The sequence below is a fragment of the Brachypodium distachyon genome, chromosome 2 (assembly GCF_000005505.3).
Source record: "Brachypodium distachyon strain Bd21 chromosome 2, Brachypodium_distachyon_v3.0, whole genome shotgun sequence".
Classification (NCBI taxonomy): domain Eukaryota; kingdom Viridiplantae; phylum Streptophyta; class Magnoliopsida; order Poales; family Poaceae; genus Brachypodium; species Brachypodium distachyon.
In genome coordinates this window covers 27494297-27511113 of record NC_016132.3, presented here as the reverse complement: position 1 = coordinate 27511113, position 16817 = coordinate 27494297, and the positions used below count along the sequence as shown (strand labels likewise).

The 16817-nt window shown below is 59.6% G+C and overlaps 1 protein-coding gene, 1 long non-coding RNA gene and 1 other non-coding gene across 3 annotated transcripts; all 3 read left to right on the top strand.

Annotated features, from left to right (window-relative positions):
- Window positions 1–576: 576 nt before the first annotated feature.
- LOC104583184 (angiomotin-like) lies at window positions 577–1732 on the top strand. Its single transcript, XM_010234965.1, has 2 exons — window positions 577–1120; window positions 1371–1732. Exons 1-2 carry the CDS (start codon window positions 577–579, stop codon window positions 1730–1732), a joined length of 906 nt encoding a protein of 301 aa, XP_010233267.1.
- Window positions 1733–15575: 13843 nt separating this feature from the next.
- LOC112270987 lies at window positions 15576–16443 on the top strand. Its single transcript, XR_002963737.1, has 2 exons — window positions 15576–16024; window positions 16116–16443. It is a non-coding gene; the product is annotated as an uncharacterized LOC112270987 (long non-coding RNA).
- TRNAK-CUU lies at window positions 16263–16335 on the top strand. The gene has a single exon. It is a non-coding gene; the product is annotated as a tRNA-Lys (tRNA).
- Window positions 16444–16817: the final 374 nt, after the last annotated feature.

Below are 16817 nucleotides of genomic sequence, written 5' to 3'. Positions count from 1 at the left end.
GGAGGAGGACACCGACGACGCGCCCCTGATCGTGCGAAGATCAAGGGCGCACGCAGCGGCCGTGGCTACTTCCACGGCAGCATCCGCCCCAGCGGCGGCCACCAGCTCCACAGCGGCGGCCGCCCTAGGGGCATCCGCCGGCACCTCGGCGGTGACCACACCCGTGGCGGTTGCCGGACCTCCGGCTGTGACCACCCCGGCAGCGACCGCCCGTGACCTGGCGGCGGCCACACCGGGGGCAATCCCCGACGCCGCGACGGCCTCGTCGTCGGTTCCCGTGGCGCCCCAGGCCGCGGCACCCCCACGGGCACCCACAGGCCCGCCCGCTCAAGGGGTCTTCCGGGGCTTTGCGCTCCCGCGCAATCCCCCGAGGGCTGATTCGCCGGCGAGCGCCAGCAAGAGCGGGAGGGACGACTCCCCGCCCGCCGCGCCGAGCACAAAAAGAGCAAGCTCGCCATTGGATTCTTCATCAGACGAAGATGATTCTTCAGATTCTTCACTGGAGCTGACAATCTTCTTGGACGATTTCTTGGCCTTGAGTGCAACATTGTTCTTCTTCGAACTGGATCCCGAACCATGGATCAATCTCTTTTCTTCTTGGTCAAGTTCATAGGACACAATTCTTATGACGAGGTGGGCCAGTCTGCCGCGTCCCGAGAGGTCGTCCTCGTGGACGACGAGGGGGAGGATGAGGAGGATGACGCGCCCTGGATCGTGTGCAGATCGAGGGCGCCCGCAGTGGCAGCGCCCACCTCCACAGCGGCCGCCGGTGCCGCAGCGGGGGCCTCTTCTGCAACGGTCACCGGCGCTGAGGTGGCCATGTCGGCGGCTCCCTCGACGGCTCCTATGGCGCCCCGGGCTGCGGCACCCCCACGGGCGCCCACGGCGCCGCCCGCACGGGGGCTCTTCTGGGGCTTCAAGCTCCATCTCAACCCCCCGAAAGACGGCTCGCCGGCTGGCGCCGGCAAGAGGGGGAGGGCTGATTCGCCTCCTGCCACGCCAGGCAAGAGGGCGCACACGCAGGCCGGCAGCAGCACTGACCTAGCTGACGCGGGGGCCAGCGGCGCCGCTGATACGCCTGCTGCCGACCCGGCCCCGATGGAGGTGGCGCCGGCAACAGGTACCGCATCATGCCCTGCTCCTTTGCTTCCATCCCCTTCACTAACTAACCCGGCACCATGCGGTCCTCTCTTCCCGCAGGCGGCGTCCAGCCCACGGTAGGCGTCTCGGCAACGGCGGCCAGAACGGAGGAAGATGAAGATCCTCCTGCAAGCCCGGCAGCCCCGCAAGGTACTCGTTCAGAACCTCCCGCGTCCACCTCCGGGCAACCTAGCCAACACTCCGGATTCTAACCCTTCTATCTGCTGCAGGCCCGACCGTGCCCGCATCAGGAGCAGGCGATGTGGTGATTGACCTGGACCCCGTCGCTGGGGTCGCTGGGATGGCGGAGGAACCGGAGGTAGCTCTCGCGCCGAGCCCCACCACGCCGACCGCCGCAACGGCGGCAACCATTGCCACCCCCAAAGCAGCGCTCGGCGACGCGCCAGCTCCCACAGAGGCTGCCGGGGCAGGCTCTCCGGCTAGCCAGCAAGAGGCAGCTCCTGCCGGGGGTGCGGCAACCTCATCATCCCCGCAGCCCTTCGGCGCAGGCGCGGGGGAGGCTGCGGCGGAGGATCAGCAGAACGTCCGCCGCAGGCAGACGACCCCCTGTCCGGCCAGACGGTGGCGGTGAGCGCCTCGTCGTCGTCGGTCGCTACCTCCAACACGAGCCTCGGTACCCTCGCCGGGGTTGCTTGGAATCCCATCACCTGGGACCCAAGCATCTTCGATAGGAGGCATCGGTTTCTTGACGCCATCAAGGACCAGCAGCTGGCCTTCGTCACCTCCTTCAACCAGGTGAGCGAGCACCACGATATCGCCAAGGTCCAGCTCGGCGAGGTGCGACTGGCCATGGAGAAGGAGCGACAGGAACTCTCTCGCCAGGGAGGAGGCGCGCCTTGCCCGGGAAGCCTTGGAGGAGGTCGCCACACCGGTCGTCCCCGAAGAGGAGCTCTACCGGCGAATGGAGGCTCAGCGCGCCGAGCTCCAGGGAACCCTGGATTCGCTGGTGGCGGCCCAGGCGGAAGCCAAGAAGGAGCACGTGGAGGTGCTCGCCGCGGCTCAGGCTCGGATCGATGAGAAGAGCGACCTGATCAGCAGCTACCTCGGTGAGATCCAAGGCCTGCGCGTCAAGCTGGAGGTGCAGACCAAGGCTACCATAGACGCGGTAATAGCGGCTGCGCGATGGGAGGTAGAGCTCAATTCTGCCAAGGACAGAAGGGCCCAACTCGAGACCGAGCTAGCCACCGTCCGGGAAGAGCTCGTCAAGGCGGGTGAGGACAATGCGGCCAAGGCCGCACAACTCTCAGCGTAGGCGAGCCTCCTCCGCAAGGCCAAGCACGCCGTGCATTTGGTTCGAACCAACCACGGCACGCTGATCGGGCAGCGGGAGCCGGAGACCAAGAAGCTGCTTGGGATCGCCCAATCGCTGCGCGACCTACTGCCGCGGTTCGAACTGCGGGCCGCACGGCTGGACTGGACAGACGTTACCATGCTGATCCCATTCTCTCCGACTTGGTGGGGAAGCTCGCGGCGCTTGACGTGTGGATCTCCAAGTTCTGCACCAAGGAGATCGCCAACTGCGCCCGGGGGGTTGCCGGGACGATCCTTCTGAGGGTGCACCTCCGGCACCCTGAGTTCTCCTTCGAGACGCTGCTGGACGCTTGGTCAGACAGCGAGGACGCCCCCACCCACTGCCAGGCAATGAGCGGGTTCCTCAACGAAGTTGTCGAACGGATGAAGCAGAAGCCGGACCCCGAGCCGTCGCCGGAGCCCCCGGCGAAGGGCGCCGGCCCCTCGTTGCCGCCGCCTCCAGCGGACGCCGCCTCAACCAGTTGCCGGGGCCCCCTGCCGGCCCTCATCGTTCCTTAGTGTTGTTTTCTTTTGCTTCTGTTCCCTACAAGTGTGGCGCCCGGCGTCGTTTAAACAATTAATGTCTTATTGGTCCATGCAACTGTTCACTATGTTCGTTAATTTAGTTCTCAGGTTCTGCTTGATTCTTGTCTGTTGTTCCCGGGGTTGACTTGTGGGGTGGATCCCTTTGCCTTTGTGTGTTATGCCTTGTGTTTCCGGGGACTCGCGCGCCACGTACTCAACCAGACCAGGGACCCGAGACGGCCAAAGTGCCGACCTGGGGCTAAGTAGCGGCGACGAGCCACTCCGCTTGCGGGGTAGCTACTCCCAAGCATGCGCTCCGGGATGGACTCGACAGCCGCACGAGGAGCGCACTCCTCCCGCAAGCATCTTTTCAACACCCTGGCTACACGCAGGGTCTGGGCCACGCTAACGAGGCAACGTTCAAGTTCATGCACTTAGCTTTTCGTTCGTTCCCGTGCTTGGAATGCTTGCCGGAGGGATGCGGCAGGGACGCTATGGCCGTGCACCCATCGGCACTAGGCACGGATGGAATGCACCCCCACAACGTCACCACGGCAGCCCTCGCCTCTTGGACCCGCCTGTTTGAGGGATGCGGCGAGGATGCTGTGGTTGGGCAGCCGCCGACGCCAAGCATCAGAGGCTGCGCCACCACAGCGCCCCCGCGGCAACCCTCGCCTCTGGGGACGCTCTTTTCGTGGGATGCAGCAGGAACTCTGTGGCGGGGCCGCCGCCGGCGTCAAGCACCGGGGGCGGCGCCACAACAGCGTCTCCGCGGCAACCTACGCCTCGGAGATACTCTCTTGGAGGGGTACGGAAGGAACGCTGTGGCGGGGCCACCGCCAGCCCCGGGCACCGGTGGTGGCGCCATCACAGCATCTCCACGGCAACCCTCACCTCGGGATAGCCTGGTAGAGAAGTATGACAAGGGCGCGGTGGCAGTGCACCCATCAGCACAGAGCACTGATGGCATACACCCACACCGCGCCTCTGCGGCACCTCTCGCCTTCGCGGCCTCTTCCCCGGCTCCGCTCTGAGTGGCTCCATGGCCGGCACGCCCTTTTATAGGCCCGGGGGAGGGGCTTGCCACCATGCGCGCCGGGTCACCGCAGCACCCGTGGTGCCGCATCCCCCCTTGAAGTGAGGCCCGGTCTTTGCCACCATGCACGCCAAGTTACCCTAGCACACGTGGCGGCCCCCTCCTGAAGCCGAGGCCTCGGAGTGCGGCGCGACCCTCTTAGTGCGGTTACTCCACACCACAGGGCGCCACTAAACGCCACAGCCCGTGGACGGTCCACGAGTGTTACAGTGCGCTGGATTCCACTTTTACCCTGCACGTTAGATTCTTACCAAGCCCGAGATGCTGCAAAAAAAAATTCGAAATTCACGAGAAATTCACGAAGACACATAGCAACACGGATAGCTCTCCTGCCTACCAGCCCCCGGGCACAGAAGGTCGATGCCAAACTTGGGTGTGAGCACTTCTTACATTCCAGGACGTAGCGTCTGCGTGATGCACGTTGCGGTGAGCCCGGCAACTGCATGCCCCGTTGCGGAGTGATCCGGCAACGGGTTATTGTTTTCGAGGTTCCGGCAGCCCCCTACTCACAACCAAGTATGGAAAGAGACTTCAGTGCACCTATAGCAGGAGATGGAAGGAGAGAAAACACGCAAATAACCGAGGCAACTAAAATTCAGGAAACAACACTTATCTTCATTCGCAACAACTAGTGGTTTACAATCGGGGGTTGCCCGGCTACACTAGTTCGAGAGGCATGCATCGGCGGCATCACCTGTGGGTCGGGCACCGCCGCTTCACGGGTAGAACTTGCGCAAGTGCTCAAGGTTCCAGCTATTTTGCACTGGCAAGCCTTCTTCGGTTTCCAGTCGGATAGCCCCCGACCTGGTCACCTGCACTACCCGGAAGGGGCCCTCCCATTCCGGAGCCAACTTGTTCCCGGCCTTTGTTCCTTGTACCTGGCGCAGGATAAGGTCTCCGGTGTCGAGCTCCCACGAACGGATCCGCCTGTCGTAATAACGGCGGAGTCCCTGCTGGTAGCACGCAGCTCGCACAGTAGCCCGGCATCGAAGTTCTTTGATGAAGTTCAGATCGTCAACCCTTTGCTCGTGTTGGCTGGAGTCGCCGTACGCGCGTACCAGGGGAGATCCGTGCTTGAGCTCGAGGGGTAGCACCGCTTCTGCCCCGTAGACAAGGGCGAAAGGAGTTTCGCCCATTGCCCGGCTAGGTGTGGTCCTGATTGACCACAGCACTGGCTGGAGTTCTTTGACCCAGTGCTTCCCGTGGCCTTTGAGCTTGTCAAAGGTTAGTGTCTTGAGCCCCCGCAGCACTTCTACGTTGGCTCGCTCCGCCTGCCCGTTACTCCTTGGGTGAGCAACAGACGCGAAGTGTATCTTGGTGCCCATGCCCTCACAGTAGGCCTGGAAAACCGCGCTCGTGAATTGCGTGTCGTTGTCGGTGATGATGCCGTTAGGCACACCAAACCGGCACACAATGCTCTTGAAGAACTTGATGGCCGCCTAGGCGATCACATTCCACACTGGTTCCACTTCCACTCACTTGGAGAACTTGTCGATGGCCACGAACAAGTACCCGTAGCCGCCAACCGCTTTCGGCAGCTTGCCGACAATATCCAGCCCCCAGACCGCGAACGGCCAGGAGGACGGAATGACTTGCAACGCCTGCGTCGGCTGGTTGCTCTTCTTCGCGTGAAACTGGCACGCCTCACACGTCTTCACCAGCTTCTCCGCGTCGGCTAGGGCCGTGGGCCAGTAGAAGCCGTGCCAAAACGCTTTGCCGGCCAGGGCCCAGGAGGCCACATGATGGGAGCACGTGCCCCGGTGTATCTCTTCCAGTAGCGCGCGCCCCTCGTCCTGGGGCACGCAAAGCAGCTTGACTCCATTTGCACGCTTTCGGTAGAGGTTGCCGTCCACCATAGCGTACATCTTGGCTTGTCGGGCCACGCGCTCCATGGCAACGTCATCTTCCAGGAGGGCTTCTCCCTTCAGGTAGCGGGCGATATCCACCGCCCAAGGCGGGGTCTCCCTGCCAACGTATGCTGTTGTGTCGGCGGCATGGATCTCTACCGCTGCGGGGTTTCCTTCGGTTGCCGGGGGGGCTTCCCCGGCAGCCAGCTCAAGGGCGACTGAGGGTGCAGTCTGCCTGTGCCAAAACACCCCTGCCAGAACCTTCCGGCGCTCCGCTGCCAATTTGGACAGCTCGTCAACCGTGAAGTTGTCCTTCCGCTTGACGTGCTCAAATCGCAGGCCCTTGAACTTGCGTTCTAGCTTGCGGACCTCATCCACGTACGCTGCCATCTGTGGGCAGTCGTAGTCCTTGTTGACTTGGTTGATCACGAGTTGGGAGTCCCCGCGAACGGACAGGAGCTCTATATCTAGAGCGATTGCCGCCCGCAACCCGGCGAGCAGCCCCTTCTACTCTGCCGTGTTGTTAGTGGAGTTGGGGAAATCGAGTTGGTGGCAAACCTCAACTGATATCCCGTCGGTGACTCGATGACGACCCCGGTGCTTGCTCCCTGGAAGCTGAATGCGCCGTCGAAGTACGGGATCCAGTGGTGCTCGTCCAGCTTGCCCGGCAAATTGGTGTCCGGCTCATCCTCCTCTATGCCCGTCGAGATCCATTCTGCGACGAAGTCCGCCAGGGCCGTACTCTTGATGCTCTTGGTGTTGGTGAAGTGTAGGTTAAACTCCGACAGTTTCATCCTCCACTCGGCCACCCTTCCGGTGGCTTCACGGTTCGTGAGGGCTCGCTCAAGGCAAAACCCCGATGCCATCGTGACGCGGTGCACCTGGAAGTAGTGGCGCAGCTTGCGTGATGCAAGCAGAACTCCCAGCATGAGCTTTTGTACCTGTGGGTACCTCGTGCGGGCGTCGTGCAGCACCGTGCTGACAAAGTACACCGAGTGCTGCACGAGCCGCCTGCGTGGTGCGGACGTTGCCAGTTCGTGGGTGGTCCTCGGGTCCGAGGCGGTTGCCGGGGACGGCTCAGCCCCCTGCCCCACACCCTCCGTCCTCGCGATGTCCTCCTCTCTCTCGGCAACCAGCACCGAGCTGACCACTTCGTCAGTCGCCGCTAAGTAGAGTAGCAGCGGCTCGCCCGGCCTGGGGGCGACGAGGACGGGTGGCGATTTCAGGTACTGCTTGAGATTCTGAAACGCCACCTCGGCCTCGGGGGTCCAATCTATCGGGCCCTTCTTCTTCATCACCTTGAAGAAAGGTAGGGCGCACTCGCCCAACCTTGAGATGAAGCGGCCCAGCACGGCAACGCAACCGTTGAGGCGCTAGACGTCCTTCACCTTGCAGGGCGTCTCCATCTTCTCGATAGCTTCTATCTTCCTTGGATTGGCTTGAATTTCCCTGTGCGAAACCAAGAAACCCAGAAGCTGGCCCGAGTCTACACCAAAGGTGCACTTCTCAGGGTTCAGCTTGAGTTTGATCCTGCGGAGGTTATCAAACGTCTCCCGCAAGTCATCAATCAGTGAGTCCCCGCGCTTCGACTTGATGACGATATCGTCCATGTAGGCCTCTACGTTCCGGCCTAGCTAGGGTTCCAAACACTCGCGCAACGCACGCTGAAATGTTGAGCCCGCGTTCTTCAACCCGAAAGGCATGCACGTGTAGCAGTAGCAGCCGACCGAGGTGATGAACGTTGTTTTCTCCTCGTCTTCGACCGCCATCTTAATCTAATGGTAGCCGGAAAATGCATCTAAGAAGCTCAGCAAGTCGCAACCAGCAGTGGAATCTACTATTTGGTCTATGCGAGGTACAGGGAAGCGATCTTTCGGACATGCACAGTTGAGATCAGTAAAATCCACACACATGCGCCATTTATTTTCCCCGTTGGGCACTACAACAGGATTAACTAGCCAAGTGGGGTACGGTACTTCCCTGATGGCCCCCGCAGCTTTGAGCTTATCCACCTCTTACTTGATGAAATCCTTGCGCTCTTGCGCTTGCCGGCGGATCTTCTGCTTGATGGGGCGGGCGTCCGGGCGCACCGCGAGTCGATCCTCAATCACCCCCCAGGGACTCCGGGAAGGTCCACGGCTCCCAAGTGAACACGTCGGTATTCTCCCGGAGAAAAGTGATGAGCGCGCTTTCTTATTTGGCAGTAAGGTTCGCACCGACGGTGACGGTGCGCTCCTTGTTGTCGACTTGGAGGGGCAGCTTCTTCACCCTGGCGGCCTCCTCCCAGAGCTTCTGGCCCTTGTCGGGGCACGAGCTCGAGCCGGCGCTTCCCCCAGCAAGCTCTTGCAGGGCAGCACGGGCCTTCTTAGTCGCTGGGCCCTCGCCCTGCAACCCTTCACTCCCGGCAACGTCGTCGTCATCACCGGCGGTGGCGGCGGCGGCGGCCCTGACGACCTCGCCAACGCACCAGGCTGTGTCCTTGAGGTCACACCTGATGGAGAGGACTCCATACACGGACAGCATTTTCATCACGCCGTAGGCGCAATGAGTCGCCGTCATGAACTTGATTAGCGCCGGCCGACCAAAGGATCCCGTTGTAGGACAACGGGTGTGCACGACGTCAAACACTACGTGCTCGGTCCTGAACGCTCCCGGGACCCGAAGGTCACCGGCAGCGTTATGCGCCCCAGGGGGCGCACGACCCCTGGGTTTACTAACCGGAGCGGGTCAGTGGGCTTCAGCTGCTCCACCGGCAACTGGAGTTTCTCCACCAACCTGGCGGAGAGGAGGTTCAGCCCCGCTCCGTTGTCCACCAGCACTTTGGTCACCGTCATGTTGTTCATGATCGGTGAAACAACGAAGGGTATGACCTCTGAACCCAGCTGCCGCGCCGGGTGATTGTCGGGGCTGAAGGTGATCGAGACGTGCGACCACTTCAGCGGCTGCTGCGGCTCCGCATCCGGCAACAACGCACAAACCTCCCGGGTGAGGTGCTTTACCGCAGCGTGGGATGAAAGAGCGTAAGCTCCCCCATGGATGCAGGCGACGCCACGAGGCTCCTGGAAGCCCGGCTCGTCGTCCCCGGTGCAGTCGGACTCGTGCTGCTCCTCCGCGCGAGCCCTGTCTCGTCCCCGGAGAGGGCGCTCCCTGCCGGCACGGGCCTGGCCGCGTCCCCCCTAGGCTTCCTCCCTGCCGGCGCCACCGCCGGCAGGCTTCGGCCCCGCTCTGCGGTCGCTCGGGCAATCTCGGGAGAGATGCCCGATGTCGCTGCAGTTCAAGCAGGCGGTGCTGCTTGATACCCTGATGCGGCAGTCCTGCACGTCGTGGGTAGAGTTGGCGTGGATGGGGCAGTGGAAATCGTCGCCCTGCTTGCCTCCAGACCCGCCACCGGGCGAGGCCTTCTTTGTGGGCCTCGTGGTAGCCCCCGACTCCGCAGCGAGGACTAGCTTCCCGCTGCATTGCGGGAGCTCTTCTTCTGTGAACCCTCGCCTCGGCTCGCGGCAGCTTTAGCTGCAAGTTCGGGCGCTAAGCGGCCTTCCTCGGCCATGGCACACTTGTGCGCCAGGGCTTACAGATCATGCGTCGTCCATATCCGATGCATGCTCAGCTTCTCACGCATCATGGGGTCGCGGACGTTGATGGCGAAGGTGTTGATGATGGCGGCAGCCTCCACCTCCGGGATGGAGTAGGAGAGGTTTGAAAAGCGGTTGATGAAGCTTCGCAACATCTCCCCCGGCTTCTGCACCATGGTGTGCAGCTCCGCCATGGTTCCCGGGTGCTTGTAGCCGCCCTGGAAAGCGCTCACAAACTGCTCGCGCAGGTCCGCCCAAGTGGCGATGGACCCCGCAGGCAGGTGGAGCAGCCAGGTTCTCGCTGATCCCTTAAGGACCATCGGGAACCAGTTGGCTCTGACCTTGTCGTCGGCGCCGATGGCATGCATCCCCAATGTGTAGGTCAGGAGGAAATCCTTGGGATTCACGGTCCCATCGTACGTACCAAGCGCGGGCACTCGGAACTTGTGGGGCCATGTCACCCGCCACTACTCGCGTGTGAACGTGGTGCAGCCATCCTCGGGGCCCATAGGAGCATCCTCCTGCTAATACGGGTCCTGGCGCTCCACGGCGCGCCAACGCCGGCACTCCAGGCGCGGGCGTAGGTCCTCCTGTTGGCAGGCATTCAAGATGCCGCGTGCGTCCGCTCGCGTGACGGTGGGTGACGACTCCGAGGACTCCTCCGGGTCCTAGCCTCCCGGGCCTCCCTGCGGGGGAGGGTTTTCCCCTTATCGCGAGGCGCGGGGCGCGTCTCCGCGCCCCGGGTTCTGCCCACGGCCTGAGCCTGCCGGGGCGCCCTCGCCCTGCGGCTGTTGGGCGGCGAGTGCGAGGAGCGCATCCAGCTCCGCGCTCCGTGCCTCGTGCGTCGGCGTGCCCTGCTACGACTCGTACCGCACCATGACCCGCGCGGCGATGATGGCTTCTGCCGGGGTTTGGGCTAGGGGCAACCGATTCTCCGACCGGCTTCCCTCCGCCCTTTCCCGGGGCGCACCCGGGTGCGTGGGGTGCGACCCCGTCGGCGTTACTCGCGACGCGGTGTGCTCATGGCGCAGCTGCCGCTGCGCGTCTTCGGCCCGTGATTCAACTCGCTGGTCAGCACGGGCGGCACCGACTCACGTGACTGGCTCCGGCGCTTGGGGCCGCCGGCCCCCTTAGCCGGTTGTCCACCGACAGCCGAGGAGGCGGGGGTTCAAGGATTGCTGTACCCGTGAGGGTTCAAGGTTTTCCTGAGCCCGCGACGCGGGCTGCGCGTCGTGTGACCGCGTGTGTGCCGCTAGGGTTTCACGTGGATCGATCCGGGGGTCACCAACCCGCTTGGGGGCATGGTCGCTGGCTCTGTCGTCGAAGAAGACGAGGCCTATGTTGGTGTAGATGTCACCGCCGGTGGTCACCGGCGAGCTCTCCTCACGCCCTCCTACCTGGCGCGCCAGATGTCGTAGCACGGGGCTCTGACACTGGGGATGCGCGGGCACCCCCTTTTTGGTTCGGCAGTGGGCGACGGGGATCGCTCCGGCGATCGCCGGCGAGGCCAATGCGGAGCGCTACAGCATGCAATGAGCACGGGCACACGCTTTTACCCAGGTTCGGGCCACCCGGAGGTGTTAAACCCTACGTCCTGCTTGTCTGAGCTCGTATTAACCGATGAACAAGTGTTTACAAGTTGCCGGGGGGAGTCCCTGGGGGCTCCCTCCTTTTGGCTGAGTGCTACTTACTACTTTGAGCTACTGCTAGCGCAGAACTATGAGTTGGTCCGACGAACCCACGAGTCAACCATGCAACCCTCTAACCCCTTTCACCCCTAGCGGGGGTCCTCCTCTTATAGCTAAGGGGATACCACAGGTGCCACGGTTCATGGTTTACAAGTGGCGAGCGGGGAGCTAGGGCAGCTCCTCCTCGGTGCGCTAGCATACATGCAGGAATACTAGCCTTGTAGCTAGGGGTCTAAGGTTTAAAAACTACTTTTGGACAGCCACTGTTTGCCTGACTTGACAGGGAACCCACTCCCTGTCGGTTCATTAAATGCGCCGTGCGCCTCACTCCTTGTCCTGACGAACCTTACGCGTTGGGCGCCCGCCGCGCGCCCACGTGGCGCCACAGCCCTGCCTACTCGGCCCTGCCCTCGCAACGGAAACCTGCACCCGGGAGCGCCCCTCCCGGCAAGTACCTTCCCGGGAGGTGCCCAGGCGGGAATTCTCCCCCGAAGCCCCGCTAGCCCTGCCGGGCTGGTAGATTGCCGGGCGGCTCGTATACTGCCACCCGGGGTGTGACCCTCCCGGGAAGCAGGCGAGGCGACCCGCGCATCGTGCAGCGGTGGTACTCCGGGTGCCACTGGTGCGACAGCTGGGAACCAGTTGGCGTCGCGTGCGACGCACTCTGGTCATGGCGCGACGGTTGTCGCTCCCCTTCAGCCCGCGATCGGCCTCGCTGGCTGGCATGTCCGACATTGACGTCCCCCGTGCAGCTGGCTCCGGCGCTTGGCGCCGCAGGTCCCCTCGGTCGGTTGTCTGCCGATGCTCGAGGGCCTGGCGGTGGCAGCTGCGGCTGCTGTTGGGGTTCTTGCTGCTGTGGGGACCCATGGTCCCCGTGATCCTAGGACGCCCTGGTGGCGTCATGGGACCGACTGCGCATGGCGAGCGGATCGCGCAAGTCAACCCTGGGCTCGTCTACCTTCTTGGGCGGCATGGCGAGCTGACGAAGATGTTGGTGAAGATGATGACGCCGGCGGTCACGCAGAGTTTTCCGCACACCCCCCTACCTGGCGCGCCAAATGTCGGAGCCTGAAACTCCGGCACCGGAGATGTTGGACACCCCCTTTTTGGTTCGGTGGAGAGCGAAGGGGATCGCTCCGGCGATTGCCGGTGACTAAAGACACGAAGTGTCGAGACGAGATTTTACCCAAGTTCGGGCCGCCCGGAGGTGTAACACCCTACGTCCTGCTCTGAGTTATATTCATGAGTTTGAGTTTGTACAGATTTCCGGGGGGTTCCCGGGCTTTGCTACTTGTCCCTCTAAGGGTTGGTCTACTTGGATGAATTCTGAACTAAACTCTACTGGACTCGAACCCTTTGACCGGTGGCATTGGTCCTCCTTTCATAGTCAAGGGGATACCACAGGTGTCGATGCATGCAATGTGACACGTTAACTAAACGCGTGTCAACGCCACAAGTTCTATCCTACTGTTGATTCTCGTTGGGCTTCATGCAGCGCCCAGGCCACTGTACGTGATAAATAAAATGAACCGTAGGGCAGCCGATGTAGCCTTGCTAAGCAAGACTAGACCTTCCGATGTGACTCCTGTCGGTGCATTAACTGCACTATCTTTGTTGTCTTCACTGTTCCGCTGTCCCCACTTGTAAGCCAAAGCCTCAGTAGCCGGGAAGCACCCTAGTACCGTTGCCTGGGCGGTTGTGGGGGCAGTGAGATGTTACCTTGCCGGGACGAGGCTTCCGGGGTAGCTATTGCGGTGGTTATCCTTCTTATCCTGGATCTTGGGCTTGACGTTGTCAACGGTGTCAGAGCTCTCAATCTCTAATCTAATGGTCTTACCAGTGAGTGTCTCCTCGTAACCCCATTGACTATTGTCTCGGGGGTAGGAGGCTTCCCGGGTTCACCCCTCCCTGGAAGTCGTCCTTGCGAGAGCTCTGCCGTCATGACCCACGCGTCCAGCATCAGTAGGACCCCGTGGGCCACTGGTGCGACAATCTCGACTGTCGTAAGCTCACGGCCCCTCGGCACGAGCTCGTGGGTGCGTATCAGACATACTGAAAGCTCACACCGGCCTTGTCCGCCGCTTTCGTTATTCAGAACCATGGGGCGTTGGATCCTTTCCAGAAAATTGGTTCCTCGACTCTTCCTTCGATCACCTTCGTGAGCTCACGCTGGAGTTTTACCCATCTGGTGGTTGGCCGCGACATTCCTCCCGGCTTGGCGAACTGCGTGTCTTGGACCTTCAGCGTTACGACCTCAGCAGTGTATGTAAATTCGCTTGAGTTTCCAAATCTTAAGCAGCTCTTGCTTTACGAGGTCAGCATCTCGGAGTTCTTGTTGCATGGCATGGTTGCCGAGTGCACGGTTATACTGGCGTGCTTTGTATTTCGGTCTCTCCGGATTAATTCCCGTACTCTCAATAGCATTTTTTTTTTGACAGTACCCGTTCAAAGCTACATCGGTTTGAGGAATTCGTTGTTCAGAGTGCCCCATCCCTCGAGATATTGTATCATGTAAGTTCGTATGAGGGCCTGAGGGTGTCGGTGCTCTCCGCTCCAAGACTCGAGTCCTTGGGTGTCAATACTCTCTGCGCCTCCTGGTGGACCAAGTTTTTGTTGGGTGTTCAGGTAATTATGACCTTTGTGTCTACCAGTTTATGTTGATTTACGTTTCCCTTTTGTCCAGAGTTTTGTTGTGCGTATATAACGACAACTGTGACATTTCCGCCTGTTGTTGGTCTAATATTGTGTTTCATGCTCCATGAAGGGAATACGTAACGATGATATGGCAACGGTGCTGCCGCGCACGCTAGGGACCTTGTATATCAATCTGTGTGCTGTTTATAATTTGGATGTTGTTGTTGAGTTGATGAGACGCTTTCCGTGCTTGGAGAATTTGCACGTTTTCTTCAGGGTGATGGTTCTGAACTGATCAATCCGTGTTTGTCTCCTTTTTTGACGTAGTTGTTCTGTAACAAAGTGTTGTGTTTTTGACATTCATTTCAGCGCGTTTCGCATGAACAAAGGAACCAGTGGCGCCGTAAATATCGGCATGTTGGGGAATATCGTCTGAAGACGGTGACACTTAGAAATTATCAGTGGACGAGGTCGGATATTGATTTTATTTCGTTCTTGATCTTGTCGAAGGCTACACGGTTAGAGTCGGTGACATTCACGGTGACTGAGAGAAATTCTTGAAAGACCAGTGTATGAAGCTTAGCCTACATGAAAGGGCCTCGACAAGTGCCCAAATTCATTTTACTAGCTATGATAGTTACGCCAGTGAGGCGTATTCGGCTGATCAGTTCGTGCAGTTTCCGTATCCATGACGGCCCATGTCTCGTGTTTGCTTGTGGAACTTTGATTTGTTTTCTGTTGCCATTAGTGTTGATACGGTACCAGCATGGAGCATCGTAGTGCCACAGTAGCCAACTAAGGTGGTGTTGTTGTAACGTGTTCTGTTTCAAATGAAACATTTGTGCCATTGTGGCTGTGGCTGTTTCACCGGGGGTTTCTCTGGAACAGTTCGATCGCCTGCCCACCCTGGGAACGCACGCTCGACGGGCCCCCGGGACCGCCCGCTCGACGGGCCCCTGGGAGCGCGTGCTCGGTACCTCCGACGGTGCTGTTAGTTTGCGTGTGTGTAATTGTCTCTCCGCAACGCGCGAACATCTACTCGCTTCTGCCAGCATGAAGACTTTTTATTTAGGGTGCTGGTTACATGTTAGTTCGGGTGACGAACACTGGCCTGCCGGCCCAGCCGCCGTGCTCCCAGCTGTTCCGTCTTAAAAAAAGAGAGAAATTTGCGTTTCTTCCGTCGGTGCCGCGAAGCGCACATGACGCGCTCGCCGCGCCCCCAGGGTGCTCGGTACCTCCGCGGTGCTGTTAGTTTGCATGTGTGTAATTGTCTCTTCGCGACACAGACACCTACTCGCTTCTGCCAGCATGAAGACTTTTCGTTTAGGGCGCTGGTTACACGTTATCCCGGGCAACGAACACTGGCCCTGCAGCCGTGCTCCCAGCTGTTCCGTCGAAAAAAAGAGAGGAATTTGCGTTTCTTCCGGCGGCGCGGCAAAGCACGCATAACCAGCCAGTAAAGAAAAATCTAAAGCTTTTTTTTAGGAAATTGAATCCAGAGCTTTTTTTTTCGAGCAATTGAATCGAGAGCTAACCGGTTGGGCTGAGAACCGGGATAAACCCTATGGGCCTGTAGAGGTCACCCGGCCACACTACCACACGAGGCCTGTGGCTGTGCTTCGCTCGAAACATAAATACTTTCTCCGTTCCATATTTAGTGACTCAAATTTATCCAAATATAAATATATCTATGCTTAAAATACGTCTACATACATGTAATAAAAAGTCACTTGACGTGGGAAGGATGGAGTATTGGCTAGGCCAAATCCCGAAGCCTTGGAGAAAATTCTCAAGCTTTTCGAGCCAGCGCAACATCGTCCGTATGCCGACAAAAGCCAAGCCAATGGAAGAAGCGATTGTGAATTGGCTTTAACTAGAAGTACTGCGACAGCATCAAAGCTACCTGTGTTTGTACGGCAAGTACTTGGGGAAGCAATCCTCGAACTCCTAGTATGAATCAATCGCTTCTTCCTTTTGGCTTTTGCTCTTGTTTCATGTGGAGGATTCTTAGGATCGCAAGACGGGGGAGCTCGTGCGAACTCCGAACAGAGCCGACGGAAGCTGAGCTGGTGCTACTGATTGTTTCTGAGGTGGCAGATCTCCAGCGCAGGCGAGCAGCTTGGTATGGCGTGGGTTGGAGGCTCGTGAGCCACTCCGGCTTTCGGGCCATTGGCAAGCCATTTGCGGCACCTCGATCCAATGGCAAGACGAGTAAGTCAAATCTGAGTCTCCGTTGCCTGGCCGGCCGTGATCTATCCTTTTCTAGAAGGGAACTGGAGTTTATTTTCGCATCATCATGCAGGATCCATCCAACTCTGGGGAGGAACTGCCAATCGTGCTGCATCCACTATCGTGCCCAGTCGATCTGTAGCAAGTAGCAGTAACTTGCAGCTCTGCGAGTAATCTAATATAGAAATAGTAAAGCTATTTACCCCGATGTCAACCAAAAGCCCGTCTAGCTCAGTTGGTAGAGCGCAAGGCTCTTAACCTTGTGGTCGTGGGTTCGAGCCCCACGGTGGGCGATTATTTTTAGGTTATTTTGACTTTACCCGTTTGCATGCGTTGGATTTGATTCTGTCAAGTAAATTTGCTGCTCAAAATTTCAAATCCAAGGAACTCCTTTCGGAATAGGGAGCAAGTTTATGTACAGGAAAAGGCTGACAGAGAAAACTGCTCCTGACTCGTGGAAGAATTCCCTATCTTTCTCCCGCACAACTCGATCTGGTCGTTCGATTCCATGCCTTCCACCTGAGATTGAATCGCGCGATTGCCCACTAGCCGCCGCCATAGAATTCCGTGTCTCGTCGTGACGTCGAAGACGGCGGCGTCCTCGCTGTCGCTGCCATGTGCAGAAGCTCGAGGTGCTTCAATGGCGGTGGAAGATCCCATGTCCACCCTGTAATCTCAACTCGCGCCCCACGTATCTACTGGAGCAGCACCCGAAGAAGAAAGCTCTCCGCAGCAAGATCGAGCAAGCCGCAGAAGGTTCGGCATCCGCAGAAAG